General features: G+C 47.3%; 2 protein-coding genes across 5 annotated transcripts; both read right to left on the reverse strand.

Annotated features, from left to right (window-relative positions):
* Positions 1–458: 458 nt before the first annotated feature.
* Positions 459–12,489, reverse strand: Atrip (ATR interacting protein). Of its 4 annotated transcripts, none has more exons than XM_090323109.1 (13): positions 12,165–12,489; positions 10,601–10,731; positions 9,278–9,448; positions 8,140–8,258; positions 6,872–7,026; positions 5,720–5,812; positions 3,980–4,109; positions 2,775–3,461; positions 2,044–2,180; positions 1,697–1,788; positions 1,283–1,363; positions 956–1,208; positions 459–625 (listed from the first exon to the last, which is right to left on the reverse strand). In XM_090323109.1, exons 1-13 carry the CDS (start codon positions 12,409–12,411, stop codon positions 558–560), a joined length of 2,364 nt encoding a protein of 787 aa, XP_090179235.1. In that variant the 5' UTR covers positions 12,412–12,489; the 3' UTR covers positions 459–557. The 4 variants fall into 4 exon arrangements, with proteins under 4 accessions (XP_090179235.1, XP_090179236.1, XP_090179237.1 ...); XM_090323110.1 differs by having other exon boundaries at positions 2,787–3,461; positions 12,165–12,488; XM_090323111.1 differs by lacking the exon at positions 5,720–5,812.
* A 3,145-nt stretch (positions 12,490–15,634) lies between these two features.
* On the reverse strand, positions 15,635–17,646 carry Tma7 (translation machinery associated 7 homolog). Its single transcript, XM_090323163.1, has 4 exons — positions 17,544–17,646; positions 17,396–17,451; positions 17,211–17,298; positions 15,635–15,984 (listed from the first exon to the last, which is right to left on the reverse strand). The coding sequence occupies exons 1-4, from the start codon at positions 17,557–17,559 to the stop codon at positions 15,950–15,952; spliced, it is 195 nt and encodes a 64-aa protein (XP_090179289.1). The 5' UTR covers positions 17,560–17,646; the 3' UTR covers positions 15,635–15,949.
* Between the last annotated feature and the right edge of the window lie 37 nt (positions 17,647–17,683).

Here is a 17,683-nt window from a genome sequence, read left to right on the forward strand (position 1 = left end):
TCCCGCCCCCATGCCCCGCCCTCCCCCACACCCCAAAGGCCTTTTCAGATCTGCAGCTGTGGGGGGCCCCTCTGACTGGCACGGTGACACACAGGAGTGATCTCTCCTGCTGGTTAAGAATCCAAGGGGTACAAGTGCTTTTGAGGGTGCCTAAGTTTTCCTGGTTCTCTCTGTCTTCCCTTTTCTTTTTTCTCCCTGGACTTTCAGGTTATCTCCTTCCCTGCCTCTAGCACAAAGCTTTCTTCCCATGGCTCCAACCCAAAGTTATGAGTCAGGACAATTCCACAGGCAGGGTAGGGCTTTCCTTTGGGGAGATCAGTTGCTATGGGGACAGATTTAGCTCAGCCAAAGAAGATGGGGGGGAGGGGCTGGGAAAGGGAGGGCGGAGGGAGAGGCACCCTATGCCTCCCGTGGGATCCCTTCCGGGGCAGCCCAAACAGATCAGACTTAGACAAGGCTGGGTTTTCAGCAGCAACTGCTGGGCACAGCTTTAATCAGAGGGGGGGAAGAAGGAAGGAAAAGCGTTGGTGCCCTCGTGTGGCTGGAAGCTCGGAGCCTCAGGCACAGTCCATGTCGGTGTCATCCATGTCTGTCTCAGTGGCACAGAGGTCATCTAGAACTGCCTCTGGGCCCCCAAAAAAAGAGGGTTATGTGGGGAGTCCCCAAGGTGTTTGGGGCCTCGGGGAAGTCCCACCTCTCCACCCCTAACACCCACGGGAACTGGCTAGTCCACATCCATGCAATGTCCCTTGGCTACTTCCTGCAAGCGAAGTAGTTAACAAAAGCAATGTAGACTCAGATGTTTCTAGAAAACCCATGGCTCTGCCAGACTGGCTCAATAGACCTGATTGAATGGCATGCTCAGACGGGAAGCAGAGTGGCATGCTGGGATGCCCGCTGATATCCAGACTGAGCTTTGATGCTGGTTGGCAGGATCGATTCCTGGCTGGCTTACCTTCACAGTCGGTGACATCCGGCAGTGCTCGGATCAGCGTGCTCACACCTGGTATCACCTGATCGTACTGATGCAGGACTTCCACGCAGTGCACAGAAAACAGCTTATCCTTCTGGGACACGCTGTGTAGCAGCAGCACCGCGTCCCGGAGACAGCGCACGGTCCGCTTCTGCTGGTTAGTTTTGAGGGCCGCCCCTGCCCTCCGCACGGTTAGCCACTGTCGGTGCAGCACCATTGTCAGAACTCTGACCACCTGGAGTGAGATGACATGACAGATCATGGAGGGGGACCTAGTGGACCCACAAAGCTGGGCTTCTGACTGCTCACCTCCACGCTGCATTGGCACTCGGATCCAGTAACAGGGGAACAGGAGGTCTGCATACCCAACTTGGTCAGGAGCCATACTGTCTGGAAGGAAAACATCATGTTGTATCTCCCCCACCCCTCGATTTCTCAGGCCTTTCCTACAAGAATTCCAATTTTTTTCTTTTTTTTTTTTGGTGGTGGTGGTGGTAGGACTTGAACTCAAGGCCCTGATGCTGTCCCTGAGCTCTTCAGCTTAAGGCTGGCTAGTGCTCTACCACTATGAGCTACAGCGTCACTTCTGGCTTTCTGGTGGCTCATTGGAGATACAGGTCTCAAGGACTTTGTGGCTTCCAACCATGATCCTGAACTCACAGCCTCCTGAGTAGCTGGGGTGACAGACGTGAGCATCCGAGCCCAGATGTTGGATATTTTTACCTCTTGTTCCAACTGAAGCCACTGTGTCTCTGAGGCAGCTTTGTCAGGTTTTGAGGTGATGTATGAGTACAGTAACAGTAGAAGGCACCGTTCTGAAAAGACACCCCCTTGTCAATCACCCTCTTCCCCCCCCCCATTTTCTTTTCTTTGCTGGTACTGGGGCTTGAACTCAGGCCTGAGCACTGTCCCTGAACTTCTTTTGCTCAAGGCCAGCACTTTACCACTTGAGCCACAGCACCACTTCTGGCTTTTTCTGTGTATGTAGTACTGAGGAATCAAACCCACGGCTTCATGCATGCTAGGCAAGCACTCTACCCCGAAGCTATATTTCCCCCAGATTATTTTACCAGATTGGGAACACAATTGTTGCTTGAGGTTGTCATTGTCTGCAATCTGGGAGAACAGCTCAACAGCCAGCAACACACAAGGCAATGGCGTCTGGGGGCTAAGGCAAGGCGGGAGCACTGGTAACACACATTGTAACCTGATAGACACAGAGAGAAGACAATCCCCAGACACAGAGATGTAGTTCAGTCAGGCTTGGGTTCAAATGCTGCCTTGATCACTACCAGAAGCCATCTTGGAATGGTTGTGGCTTGAGAGCTAAGAAGACCCTCATCAGATCCCATCACCATTCCAAAATAAGGTATGTTTTTGTTTTGTTTTGTTTGGCCAGTCCTGGGGCTTGAACTCAGGACCTGGGCACTGTCCTTGAGCTTCTTATTGCTCAAGGGCAGCGCTCTACCACTTGAGCCACAGCACACTTCCAGCTTTTTCAATGTATGTGGTACTGAGGAATCGAACCCCGGGGATGCTTTGTGAATGCTAGGGAAGAACTCTACCATGAAGCCACATTCCCAGCCTCATAAGGTAGGCTCTTATATACTTGGGCATGTCAGAAATGTCCTTTGCCTGCCACCCACAGGACTAGCCAAGGTGGAGTCAGCTATGGTTAGATCTAATGAGATTTGACACTGAAAGCCACGATCACCATCTCATCCATCTGTCTCATTCACGCTGCCAATATGAGGTACCTCCTGTGGAGTGCACATGGGTGAGGAGCTCTGGGTAAACGTACCCCACTTTATACCTGGGTAAGAAATCAGAGGAAGCATTTTCGGCTAATTTCACCAAAACCTTGAGGCACTTGGTCAGGACACTGGCATGCAAAGAACCTGCCAGTGTGGAAGAGAAAGTCAACAGATGCAGAAGTATCTTTAAGAGTGGGTGCTGTCCGAGATGACCAGCAGGCCTCCGAGAGGCTGAGGTCATTTCTGCACAACTCAGTCTGTGAACCCAACTTCCATTTCCTTCCCCTATGCCTGAGAGTAACAGGCAGACGACGGCGCGGCTGTGACACACAAGATGGTACAGGATGCTGAGAGACGCCACACACAAGCCTTCCACATTGCACACGGAATCCTCCTGGCTGGCTTCTCCACCTGAGCTCCTCGCACAGGGGGCACGGGTTGGAGAATCTCCGGGTACCCCACTTCTCCTAGCTGCTGCCACATCCTGTAACACCTGGCAGTGCAAAGCAAGAAAGAAATGGACCAGGGGTAAGAGGTAGATGGCGCCCGGAAGTTGACAGAGTGGAAAAGCCATTTGGCCTTCTTTGACTGTGTTGTCTTCCGGTGAGTCTTCATTCCTGGCAATTAGATTCAGTCCAGCAAAGGCCAGGTTCTGGGCTTCTCTCAGGACGGAGGGGGAAATGGAGCCACTGAGGCCCCCTGAGGTCCTGAGGCCTGAAATCTTAGCCAAGGTACTGGGAAAGAAAGAAAATAGAAAAGGTCAAAGGCTGGCTGGGAAGGTGGCTTAGTGGTAGCGTGCTTGCCTAGCATGCACGAAGCCCTGGGTTCGATTCCTCAGTACCACATACACAGAAAGAAGCTGGGAGTGGTGCTGTGGCTCGCATGGAAGCCTTGATTAAGAGAAGCTCAGGGAAGGGCTTAGCACTTCCATTTCCCTGCCCAGAAAGTTAGATCCAGGAAAGGACTCACTTCCTGGAAAATCCTTCCCAAACGAGCACTGCCTGATGAACGGATTGTTTAATTGAATGTGTAGGTCCTGGAGGCTGAACTCAGGGCCTGGGCACTGTCCTTGGGCTTTCTCAAGGCTAGCACTCTACCACTTGAACCACAGCACCACTTCTGGCTTTTTGCTATGTATGTGGGGTACCGAGGAATTGAACCCAGGTCTTCGTGCATGCTAAGCAAGCACTCTACTGCTAGGCCACACTCCTGGGCCCCAAATAAGCTTTTTGGGAGTGTGTCTCATGCTTACCTGCCAAGCCCTGGTGGCTGCATGAAGGCACTAGCAGGCGTCTCTGAACAACTGCTCAGGAGATAGCAAAGACCTAAGGGGGATCCTGGGACCAAAGGCTGCTTCAGAAGCAGGTTTATCAAAATGGAACCTGTGGAAGACAAGGTGATTTCTAGAAGGGTCTCACACAGGAGACCTTTTCTTTATTTTTCTTCCCAGTTGTTGATTTTTTTTTTTTTCTGGAGACAGGGTCTTGTTTTGTATCTTAGGCTGACCTTGATTTTATTTGTAACCCTGACTGGCCTTGAACTTGAAATCTTCTGTCTTAGCTTCCTGAGTACTAGGATTATACCTGGCTAGGGAGACCTTTTTTCTTTTGCCAGTCCTGGGACTTGAACTCAGGGCCTGAGCGCTGTCCCTGAGCTTCTTTTTACTCAAGGCTACTGCTCTACCACTTGAGCCATAGCACTACTTCTGGCTTTTTCTGCTTATGTGGTGCTGAGGAATTGAACCCAGGGCTCTGTGCATGCCAGGCAAGCAATCTACAGCTAAACCACATTCCCAGCCCCATAGTGAGACCTTTTCTATAGCCACAGAAGGAAAATGTGTAGGATCTTAGGACAGCAGCTGTTTCCTAAGCTACTGCTAAATTCTGTTAACATGTCAAGGGTTACAGAAGCTCTGGGATCTACCTTTGTTTTTTGTTGGTGGTGGTGATGGTGGTCGTGGGTTTTTTGGTTGGTCATGGGGCTTAAACTCTGGATCTGGGCACTGTCCCTGAGCTCTTCAACTCAAGACTAGTGCTCTACCACGTTGAGCCACAGCTCTACTTCTGGTTTTCTGGTGGCTCATTGGAGATAAAGAGTCTCCTAGACTTTCATGCCCGGGCTGGCTTTGAGCCATGGTCCTCAGATCTCAGCCTCCTGAGTAGCTAGGATGACAGATGTGAGCCACCAGGGCCCAGCTGGAATCTACCTTTGTATGTGTATGTGCCAGTACACAGATTTGAACTCGGTGCCTGAGCACTGTCCCTTAGCTTTTTCACTCAAGGCTGGACCTCTAGTACTTGAGACATAGGTCTACTTTCAGCTTTTGGGGTGGTTATCTGGAGGTAAGAATGTTACTGACTTTCCTAGCTTCAAACCTGGATACCAAGATCTCAACCTCCTGAGTAAATTAGGGTTATAGGCATGAGCCATTGAAGCCTTGCTTCCTTTTTAATTAGGTAATTTTTTAGGGGTCAAGTCTCACTACATTATCTATTCTAGCTTCCATTGCCTGGGCTCAAATCATTCTCCCATCTCAACTCCTGACAGAGACTACAGGTACAAAATACTACGTTTATGTGTGTTTTCCATTCTTTTTTTTTTCCAGTTCGTGGGGGCTTAAACTCTGGGCTTGGGCTCTGTCCCTGAGCCTCTCTGTGCTCAAGGCTAGCACTCTACCACTTGAGCTATAGTGCCACTTCTATCTTTTTGTTGTGTATGTGGTACTGAGAAATCGAACCCGGGGCTTCATGCATGCTAAGCAAGCACTCTACCACTAAGCCATATTCCCAGCTCCGAATTTCCTAGTCTTACATTAAGTCACAGACTCCTATTGGCCTGGAATCCGAAGGACTGTCTAGACAGGGGTGAGGACTGGAGAATGGGGGTTGGGGTAGGTTCTCAGAGCTTAAACATTTCTCCAGGGCAACTGTGCCCATCACACAGGACAATGGGTCTATGCAGGCCCCTGCAGGAACAGCAGGGGTTCTGCTACCTTGAATGTTTGATCTCTGCAACAAGCTGTCAGCAAGTCTTTCCTGCTGTACTTCTAGCTTTATGGGGTTGATTCTCAGACCCTGGGTCTCATCTGAAACCAATAAAATGTAAATCAAGCTGAGCACAAATGAACTCACTTATTAAATGCTTATAGGTAAGATAATGAGTTTCATAACACTGGATTAAAACCAGAGCCAACAGCTCAAGACCTCTCATACGTGTGTGTGTGTGTGTGTGTGTGTGTGTGTGTGTGTGTGTGTGTGTGTGTGTGTGTGTGTGTGTGTGTGTGTGTGTGTGTCCGTCCTGGGGCTTGAACTCAGGGCTTGGGCGCTGTCCCTGAGTTTTTTACTCGAGGCTAGCACTCTACCGCTTTCAGGGTTTTTTGTTTGTTTTGGGTAATTCATTGGAGATAAAGAGTCTCTCACAGACTTTACTGCCTGGGCTGGCTACGAACTGTGATCCTCAGATCTCAGCCTTCTGAGTAGCAAGGATGACAGAAGTGAGCCACCAGTGCCCGGCTTTTCCACACATCTTTGCCGTTGCTTATGTAAGACAGGAATTCACACAAGGAAAGAAAAATAAGATTAAGCTGTTTGTCTCATTTCAAACGCAATATCGAGGAAAAAAACCCAAAAAACAGGAATCATTAATATATGATATAGAGCTAAGCAGGGGCTAAACTCTGTTGCAAAAGAATTTTTTTGTTCCTTTTGTTTTGCCAGTCCCGGGGCTTGAACTCAGACCCTGGGCACTGTCCCTGAGCTTCTTTTGCTCAATGTTAGCACTCTACCACTGAGTCACAGCTCCACTTGTGGCTTTTTCTGTGTATGTAGTCCTGAGGAATGGAACCCAGGGCTTCATGAATGCTAGGCAAACACTCTACTACTGAGCCACATTGTCCAGCCTGTGAATTCTAAGATTAAATGGGCGGAGCACAGGCTCACTGTGGAAACTAATGGCAGATGATCTTTCTAAAAGAATTAAGTACAGACCCTCCTGCTGCCAGATTTATGTGATTCCCCCATAAGCCGAGATCAGGTAAGCCCCCCCAACCCTGTAACAATGACTGACCTACAGAAATGGGGAGGAAATAAGTAAGAGTGGTTGTTTTGAAGTCCCAACAATCTGTGATCGATTAGCCTTGACTTACCCTGTCCACTCAGAGATTTATATCTTCTCTCTATCTGGCATTGGTGGGGAATAGTCATGTTGGCATTAAAAGACTCCTTTGTAGGAAAAGAGGTTCTTCCAGCATGTGGCGAGCTTGCTTCTGGCTTTATAACCAGAGAGGGGTTTTTCCTAGGACTGGAAAAGGTTAAGTCATGATTGTGCTCAACTCACTTAAAAAATGGAGTTGGACCGGGAGTTTGGCCTAGTGGTGGAGTGCTTGCCTAGCATTCACAAAGACCCGGGTTCAATTCCTCGGTACTGCATACATAGAAAAAAAGCTGGAAGTGGTGCTGTGGCTCAAGTGATAGAGCTCTAACCTTGAGGAAAGCCCAAGGGCAGTGCTCAGACCCTGAGTATAAGCCCCAGGACTGGGGGAAAAAAAAAAATGGGAGTTATAAAACTTCTAAGAAGCCAGGCACAATGGCTCACACCTGTAATCCTAACTACTCAGGAGGCTGAGATCTAAGGATCACAGTTCAGAGCCAAGCCAGGCAATAAAGTCCATGAGACTTTTATCTACAATTAATCACCAGAAAACCAGAAGTGGTGCTGTGGCTCAAAGGGTAGGGTGGTAGCCTTGAGGACAGCGCCCAGGCCCAGAGTTCAAGTACCACAAATGAAAAAAACAAAAAACAAATGAAAAAACCTTCCAATGGCTGGGAAGGTGGCTTAGTGGTAGAGTGCTTGCCTAGCATGCATGAATCCCTGTGTTTAGCTTTGAGCTTAAAAAGGCACTGGGGCAGCACTAACCAAATAAAAGAAAAAAAATGTAAAGCTAGTATATCCCTAAAATTATCTTTTCAGCTGTCTCTCTTAAAGCAACTGAGTTTATAAAGTACCATTCATTAGAAGTAATTTTATAGAGAACTTTGGCCTCATCCAAGCTATCTTGGAATCTGTATGAAGAGAAACTCTGAAAGGTAGCTTTCAATGAGGACCAACCCAACATGTGTTATTATGGACATTTTCTTCTTTTGCCAGTCCTGGGGCTTGAACTCAGGGTCTCAGTACTGTCCCTAAGCTTCTTTTGCTCAAGGGTAGTGCTCTATCACTTGAGCCACAGCACCACTTCTGGCATTTTTGGCACTTAATTGAAGGTAAGCTTCCCAAGCTGGCTTCCAATCACAATCTTCAGATCTCAGCCTCCTGAATAGCTGAGATTATACCCATGAGCCACTAGCGCTTGGTTTATGTAGACATTTTGTTAACCAATGTAAAACTCAACTATTCTCCCAATTCTATTTTTACCTGATATGGGAAATGGAGGGAGAAGCCAATTTATTTGCACGTTCACTGTTCTGAAGTTTTGTCTTTAATTCATTCATTTCTGCATCTTTAAACTGTAGTTCAGACTGCAATGATTGGAGCTAGAAAGCAAGAGAAACATGAGTCGTATTGTACCAACACAAATACACAGAAAAAAAAAATCTCATGCCTATATCATCTTCATCTTAGCTACTCAAGAGAATGAGATGTAGCCTAGGTGTGTGGCCTAGTGGTAGAGTGCTTACCTAGCATGCACGACGCCTTGGTACCATATACACAGAAAAAGCCAGAAGTGGCGCTAAGGCTCAAGTGGTAGAGCTCTAACCGTGAGAAAGATCAAGGACACAGTGCCCAGGCCCTAAGTTAAACGCAAGCCCAAAGACTGGCAAAAATAAATAAATAAAAAAAAAAAAAAACCAAAGAATGCATATGAAAGTCTTTTCTGATATAAATGTCCTAAAATATCAAATGTCATCCTTTTCCTTGAAAGGCAACATAACATTCTTCGGGAAAGACATCTGATGCTACCTATTGTGAAGGTAATTTGTGAGGGTTTAAATACCAGCCCTGTCTTCACAGACCTGAGAATTAAGTGGAATAAATATAAAATGTCAAGCACAGAGACTGGCAAGGTGTCACAGGCTTAGCAGTAATGGGTTACTCTTTGTTTGTTTGTCTGAGACAGGGTCTTACTGTGTAGGCCAACCTGTCTTAAACACTTAATCCTCCTTCCTCAATATCCTAAATAGTTAAGATTCTGAGTGTAAACAACCACACTTGTGGATCTTTTAATCAACTTAGTGGTGTACAATTCCATGATTTGAAAATATGAGCAGAGTATTTGAAAGTGTTAGCCAAACCCTGTGTGTATATAAAGAAGCCAGGTGTTGGTGGCTCATGTCTGTAATCCTAGCTACTCAGGAGGCTGAGATCTGAGGACCACGGTTCAAAGCCAGCCTCATGAAGTCCATGAGACTCTTATCTCCAATTAACCACCAGGAAAATGGAAATAGCACTGTGTTTCAAAGTGTAGAGTGCTAGCCTTGAAGCTGAAGAGCTTGGACAGTGCCCAGACCCTGAGTTCAAGCCCCACATGCAAAACAAAGATATCATGGTTCACCTTTTTGGAGAATTCCTTTTCTTTTTCACTGAGTGCTTGGCTTTTCTCTTGCTCAAGAAGAAATTGTGCTTTTCTTTGTTCTTCTAGAACCAATTCTGTCTGAAAGAGGGAGTCCCGCAAAATTTTAATTTCTCCATTCTTAATAAGGACCTCTTCTTCCATCGCCTTCAGCTGCAAATTACAAATAACATAACAGTTTTAGCAAAACTTGTACAAATATAACTTATCCCACATAGACTCTTCAGGCTCTAACAGGTGGTCTCAAACTCTTCACAAAACTTAGATTTCATATTATTTCCCTGATTTTTATCTTAATTTAATTGAATTTATATATTTAGCCAGTCCTGGGCTTACAAGCAGTTCTAGAAACATAAATGATACATATCTAGTACCTTCCCCCCACTGATAAGGTGTGTGTGTGTGTGTGTGTGTGTGTGTGTGTGTGTGTGTGTGTGTTTGCCAGTCCTGGGGCTTGAACTCAGGGCCTGGGCAACTGTCCCTGATCTGCTTTTGTTCAAGTCTAGCCAGCACTTCACCACTTGAGTTATAGGACCACTTTGGCTTTTTCCTGTTTATATGTTACTGAGGAATCAAACCCAGAGCTTCATACATGGTATGCAATTACGCTACCACTAAGCCACATTCTCTGCCTAGCACCCAGGTCTGGAGTTCAAGACCCAGGACCAGCAAAACAAAACTAAACTTAACAAAAATTCTGGGCTAGACTTTCATCTTAGATGGTATTTATGTTTGAGCTTATGTATAGTATTTTCTTTTCTTGCCTTGCTTAAAGTTAGCAATCTTACTTTTTGGTTTCTTTCAGTCTACATCTTCTAGCTTTTTCCCTCCCAACCTTCTCTCATTTATTGGGGATGAATCTAGATGGTTGTATAAAAACTTTTATATCACACAAGTGGCTAAAAAAGCCACAAGCGAGCCAGACGCCAGATGCTCACAGATGTAACTCTAGCTACTTAGAAGGCTGAAATCTAAGAAATCACAGTTCAAAGCCAGCCCAGGCATGAAAGCCCATAAGACTCTTATCTCCAACAAACTATCACAAAACTGAAAATGGTGATGTGGCTCGAAATGGTAGAGCACTAGTCTTGATCTTAAGAGTTCAGGGACAGCACCCTTCCCCCATCTCCCCACATACACATACAAAACAGAAAAAAAGAAAAGAAAAGAAAAAAGCTGGAAGGTGGGTTCAAGTGGTAGAATGTGTATCTGCCTAGTATGTTTCAGGCCTTGAGTTCAAACTCCAATACTGTTCTTGTCTAAACACACCAACAAATAACAAAAACAAACCAATGAGGCTTTTACCTTTTTTTCAAGTTCTTTGTACTGTGTCTGAAGTACCTCAAATTGACAGTTATCGTTAACTGGAGTATTTTCTCTGTTTTTCCCTGCTGGACTTTTTGACACCTCATCAAATCTGTAGACCTTATAAACACCTGTCAAAAAAAAAAAGCCCATAATTCAAGTAATGTGGCACAATAGTAACCCTAGCACTTGGAAAGTAGAGATAGGAGACTCTCAGATCTCAAGTTCAAGGCCAGCTTGGCTACAGAGCCAAGATCCTATTTCAAAAAAAATTTCTGCATAAATTTCAGGAGTCAATGTTTCCCTTTTTTCCCCCCAGAAAACAAAAATAATCATTTTCAAAAGCAAAGCAGGGAGCCAGGCACTGGTATCTTAACACCTGAAATCCCAGCTGCCATGAGGCTGAGATTTGAGGATCATGGTTCAAAACTAAGCTGGGCAGAAAAGGCTGTGAGATCTTTCTTTTTTTTTTTTCTTTTTTTGCCAGTCCTGGGGCTTGACCTCAGAAGCCTGGACACTGTCCCCTGAGCTTCTTTTGCTCAAGGCTAAGACTCTACCATTAGAGCCACAGCTCCCCTTCTGGCCATTTCAGTTTATGTGGTGCTGAGGAATCAAACCCAGGTCTTCATGCATGTTAGGCAAGCACTCTACCACAAGGCCACATTCCCAGTCCAGCAGTGTTTTTTTCCTTCTCTTTTTTTTTTTTTTTGCCAGTCGGGCTTGAGCTCAGGGCCTGAGCACTGTCCTTGGACTTTCTCAAGGCTAGAGCTCTACCACTTGAGCCTCAGCACCACTTCCGGCTTTTTTCTATGTATGTGGTACCGAGGAATTGAACCCGGGTCCTCATGCATGCTAGGCAAGCACTTTAACCACTAGGCCAAACTCCCGGCCCCTTCCTTCTCTTTTGTGCCAGTCCTGGGGCTTAAACTCAGAGCCTGAACTTTTTTTGCTCAAGACTAGCATTCTACCACTTGGGCCACAGCTCCAATTTTGTTAAGAATCTCAGGGTTTTTTTTTTTTTTTTCCCTACTTGACCTGGTTTCGAACTGCGATCCTAAAATCTCAGCTGCCTAAGTAGCCAGGATAACAGGCATGAGTCGTGGGCACCTAACTACAAGATAACTTTTCCATCTCTTGCCCCTGCTGGGCAGAGGGCCACCCCTCCCCTCCTGTCGTCAAGGAAGACAGTAGACTTCCTGCAGGCTAAAACCTCTCATACGGGTTAAGGGATGATTCTGATGATGCCAGTAGTTGTGTTCCAAAGATCTCTGCTTAGAACCAAGAACGCAGTGCAAAGACACTTCCGAGAATGAAGTTAAAAACGTGTGAACCTATCTGTACCTAAAACATTCGTTACTTGACAATTCTGGATTTCCTCCCCCCCCCTCAAATCAAAGGTACACAATCGCTGCTGAAATCGGGGTGACCCTGGCCATCGGGTTCTGAAGTCACCACCCCTCCAGAGGTGGGGTTGAGGTGTGTGATCATCCGCATGGGGGAGGCGGGGGTGAGGAGGGGGGGAGGGATGCAAAAGACACCCCCCCACACACACCCCAACACTCACTAGACGTGTCTCGGGCCTCTGCCCGGCACTGACTCAAGGCCTGTGACGCCAGGACGTCGAGTTCTTCCAGATCGTCGGCGGTCAGTTCTCCATGATCGCCGAATGGGTCTTCGGTGTCCGGGCCCAGGACCGTGGAGCAGCCCCGGGCCCGTTTGCTCGGAGGATGCTGATTCTCGGGCTGTGGGTCCAGGAACGAAGCTGGGGATCCGCTCCGTCTCCCAGTACCGGGCCTGGATCTGCCAGCCATTGCCTCTTCTCCGCTCCGCGATCCGAAGCGTCTTGAGGTCTCCGGCCTGGCGTCCCCCCACCACTTCCCCCCCGCGCGCCTCCGGGCGCGTGACAAGAGCTGGACCAACCGTCCGCGCGCCGCCGCGGCCGCTGCGCTCCACAGCATTCAGCAGGCCGCTTCCCCCTCGAGCCACGCCCCCTTTCAAAAAGACACGCCCCCCGCCACCGCAGGCCAATCAGCTTCCTGATTCCGGGTCGCGCAGGAATGACGCATGTGGGAGCGCGCGCGCGCGCGCGTGCGTGCCGGCCGCCAGGATCAGTCAAGCTGTTCTCCGCTTCTGCTTCTGAGGTGCTTTTTGCTTGTTTGTTTGATTTTGAGATGTGGAGATTTCGCTAAGGGGTGAAGCAGCACCGGGAGGGGAACGCAAGGCGATATTTTCTGGAACTATGTGGATCCAAGGCTTCGTGCACCTTTTCTGGCACTCAGGTGGAGTTCAGGCCCGAGGAGGAGCAGTCGCCCCCCCCACTCCCATCCCCGGGCCTTCGGGACGAGTGCGCTTGAGTCCAGCCGGGCCTGTAGCATTCAGGGTTTTATTGACTTATTGCCAATCCTGGGACTTGAACTCAGGGCCTGGGCACTGTCCCTGAGCTTCTTTTCCTCAAAGCTAGCATTCTACCACTTGAGCCACAGAAAAAGCCACTTCTGTCTGTGTAGTAGCAAGGAATCGAATCCAGGGCTTCATGCATGCTTGGCAGAGATTCTGCCACTAAGCCACATCCCCAGCCCCAGGGTTTGTCTATTTATTTATTTCTATATTTGTCTTGTTTTGTACAGGTCCTGGGGATTCAACTCAGGGGCCTGTGTGCTTAAGGCTAGTGTTCTACCACTTGAGCCGCAGCTTCATTTCCAGCTTTTATTATTACTCTTTAATGATTTTGGTGCTGGTTCATTGGAGATAAGTGTCACTGACTTTATTTCCCAAGCTCTCTTTGAACTGCGATCCTCAGATCTCAACCTCCTCAGGAAGACCTACACATAGGAGCCACCGGCGTCCGGCTAGGGGTTTGGTGTTTTTCGTGACCCATCTTTCCTCAGACTCCCACGCCCACCCACCATCACAACGATTGTAGGAATCGAACTGGGTTGTGGACAGGAATCTTCCAGATAGTGAACGTTTCAAATATGTTTGTTCAGTCTTGAGTCGAGAGGGGAAAATGTCCAAGGAGAGCGATTCTGTAAAATGGTGGTGTCTTATGTGTGAGAGAGAGAAAAAGGAGAGTACTGACTTGGGCAGTTTGCATTCATTTCGTTTCTCTGAGTGCGGGAGTATTTTTCTCTACAAAGCCGGAAATAGTGTTGTGACTAGTGGTAGAGCGCTAGCTTTGAGCAAAGGAAGCTCAAGGACAGTGCCCAAACCCTGAATTCAAGCCCCAGAACTGGCAGAAAAAAAAAAAAAAAGCAGGAAGTCGGTGTGTGGGGCTACTCACAGTGTAACTGAAGTCTGATCGCTGGATAGGAGTTAATTTGTGGCAAGGGGAAAGGCAGGGATATGACCTCCCATTGGGTGTTTGGAATGGTGGTGAGCTCAATGTGAAACAGCCTGTGTTCCTTTCTCCTCTTCCCTCTAGCGAGTGTTCTATGAATGTTTATTAAGGCATTAAGTGTATCAAGGCCTGGTACACCCCTTAGATTTTTGAAGCAATAGCAGGTTCCCTTGAGTCCAAATAAAGTCAATGGTATTTTTTTGTTGTTGTTCTAGTACTGGGGTTTATTTTGTTTCTCCCCCCCCCCTTCCCCAAGGCTGGTGTTCTACCACTTGGAACCACACCTCCACTTCTGGCTTTTTGGTGGGTTAATTGGAGGTGGATTTCTTGACCCCAGCTGGCTTCGAACCGCAATCCTCAGATCTTAGCCTCCTGAATAGCTAGGATTACAGATATGAGCCACTTTTGCCTAACTTCTTTCAATCTATTTTAAATCTCTCTTCCTTTGGTTTAGTAATCTCAGAATGATTCTAACCCCACCCCCCACACATACACCTCTTTCCAGCCCCCCAGAGGATCCTACTATGTCTCAAACTCATCCTCCTGGCCCAAACCTCCCAACAGTGGGATTTCAGGCTTGCACTACCACATAGGGCTTCTACAGACCTTTCTAAAGCTACATCTTCAGGAAAAACAACAACAACAACAAAAAACCCTCTGGCATCATTCCCATAATTAATTATATTATTGTATCAACAGCCTGGAAAGGAAATAGAAAGATTGGTGTCTATCAGGTCTTTCAATAAATACACTGTTTCTGTTCTCCTAAAGTTTACATTGTAATCAAAGGGGTTAGGAGGGGAAAAAAAAAAAGAGCAAGACCATGAAAATGCCTCTTTAGAGTGATCAGGGAAGAACTCACTAGTGTGGTGGTTGGATTTCAGGGCATTTTTTGCTCTTTTTGGCCAGTCCTGGATGAGCTCAAAGCTAGCCCTCTACCACCTGAGTCACATCACCACTTCCAGCTGTTTCTGTGTATGTGATACCAAGGAATCAAACCCAGGGCTTTGTGAATGCTAAACCATCGTTATATCATTCTATCACTAGGCCACACTGCTGACCCTATATGGAATTTTTTTTTTTTTTTTTTGCTAGTCCTGGAGCTTGAACTCAGGGCTTAGGCACTGTCCTTGAGCTTTCAGAACTCAAGGCCTCCTACATGCTAGGAAAACATTCTACCACTAGGCCACACTCCCAGCCCCTCATGTCTGGTTCTTAGAGACTTTTTGACTCTTCTTCCCATTTCTACCCTTTACAGTACAAGCCACACACACACATACATATTTTTCTCCCTCTCCTGCTACACTAATTGACAGTATGAACTATTAACTGGAACATGCCACAGTATATGTATACAGCACACTCTTTATGTGAACAGATCAATAACAAAAAATGTCTCCAAGAGGTTTTGGTTTTTCTTTTCCATCTCTCCAGAGTATAATATTTTCCAGGCCTGGAGTGTGGCCTAGTGGTAGAGTGCTCACCTGTATACACAAAGCCCTGGATTTGATTCCTCAGTACCACAAACACACACAAAAGCTGGAAGTAGTACGGTGGCTCAAGTGGTAGAGCACTAGCCTTGAGAAAGCTCAAGGACAGTGCCTAGACCCTGAGTTCAAGCCCAAGGACCATTCCCTCCCCCCAAAAATTTCCACTAGACCAAGGTAAAGTAATTCACTGGATATACAACACAAGAATGACAGTGTTTTAAGTGAGTTGGTTTAATTTCAAGATGATACAGAATGCAAGAGTAGAACAAAGAGCAGACTCTGGCAGGAATCTAGGCTGGATTTACTTTAATTTTTACAGCTGAGGTAGGAATGGCTGACACAATGGCTGACAAACTAGACTGAGCCATTGTAGGACTTTTTTTTTTTTTTTTAAGGTTGTTCTTACTGTTCAGAGTCCTAGACAAAACTTCATTCTACCTATAGGTGGCAGAGATGTTACAACAGGAAATCCAGATGTTTAAATAGGAATGGATGGTCACCATCTCAGGGTCAAGGAACAGCTTATTTTTTGCCAGATTTCTTAATTCCACCTGTGGCTGCAGAAAGGGGAAAAAAAAAATCAGTTAGAGTCTGGGTTTTCTGCTGTGGCTGGCTTCAAACAAGAATCCTCCAGGTCTCAGCGTCTTGAGAGACAGGTTTATAGGTGACAGCCATTGGTGCTTGGTTAGGAAAAAAAAAAGTGTGTGTGTGTGTGTGTTTGTGTGTGTATATATATATATATATATATGTGTGTGTGTGTGTGTGTGTGTGTGTATATACACATACACATGCCTTATAGTAAAAGTCCAATGGCCTTGATGGGGATTTTGCTAAAGTTTGGCTCTTCTACTGGCTGTTTCTTTGCTACATGCATACACTGGCCAGTTATCTCTGGCCAGACACTTGGAACAAAGTCAAAGCAGAGAGATACAAGCAATGGCAGCGAACTGTTTTGCACCTATACTATTGTGTACTTGGCAGATTAGCTCATTCATCTTCTGCCCCAGAATCCACTTTGCAGACAAGCCTTCATGTTTGGTGTTCTTCAGAGTTACAAGCTAGTAATGTGCTGTGCAGAAGCTAGCCACTCTAACATGAATGTAGCCCCTGTTGGCTTTAAATCCATGATCCTCCTGCCTCAGCTTCCTGAGTTTCTAGGACTAATAGGCATTTGCCACCAATTCTGGATCTAGTGTATACTCCTAATTGCCATACCCCACTACTTACATCCTGTACTTTGTTCTCAGGGTCTGATTTATTCGGTGTCTTTATTTTACCCAAATTCATGAATGGCAATACGTTTGGCATCCAGCAGGTAATTTAAGAACAGCTGTAGGGCTAGGAATGTGACTTGGTAGTAGAGTGCTTGCCTAGCATGCACCAAGTCCTGGGTGCAGATTCCTCAAGTACCACATACACAGAAAAAGCTGCAAGTGGCGCTGTGGCTCCAGTAGAAAAGCATTTACTTTGAGAAAGCCCAAGCACAGTGCCCTGGCCCAGAGTTCAAGCCCCAGTACTGAAAAAACAAAAGCCAAGTAACTAGGACGGCTGGTCTAGAAAGACTTTAAATGTAACCCATTCCTCTTACAAGCCAAGGGGAAAAAACCAAATACAATGTAACATGTGTGCGTGCGGGGGAGTGTTTAGGTCTGAAAAGTACAAGGAGCAAAAAGAGCACCCCAGGGAGCCTAAACTTTCCCCCTGGGGGCGGGGGGCTCCATTCCCCTTGGCCCAGGGCTGAGATCGTAGGTGCCAGCCCGGAGTCCCTCGACCCCTCACTTACCCAGGGGTCCCTTCCCCGCGGCCTTCGCTTTCAGTTCCTCGAGTTTCTTCTGCTCTTCCTTCTGTTTCTGCTTGAAGGCCTTGTCTTCCTAGGGGAGGAGGCCGAACACGATCACTCCAGATCGGATCCCCCCGAACCCCAATCCCTCAGCTCCCTCCCGCGCCTTCCCAGGGCCCCGGCCTCACCTCATCCATTTCCTTAGCCTGCTTCTTGGGCTGCTTCAGGGGCTTCTTCTTGCCACCTGCGGGAGACACGAGCACGCTCAGCCCGTCCCCACGGCCCGCGCCCCGATCCCGTCCCGCCAGCCCGGCCCCGCCGTGCACAAACACTCACCTTCGCGGCCGGACATGATGCCAGCCACGCCTTTGCCCAGACCCTGATCCGAAACCGGAAGCGGGGCGCGCTACGGCCCAGCGCCCTACGGGCGGGCTCACGGATTGGTTCCCGTCCCGGAAGTTTCCCTTCCACCCTCG

Source organism: Megascapheus bottae, chromosome 32 (genome assembly GCF_031878675.1).
Source record: "Megascapheus bottae isolate mThoBot1 chromosome 32, mThoBot2.hap1, whole genome shotgun sequence".
Taxonomy (NCBI): domain Eukaryota; kingdom Metazoa; phylum Chordata; class Mammalia; order Rodentia; family Geomyidae; genus Megascapheus; species Megascapheus bottae.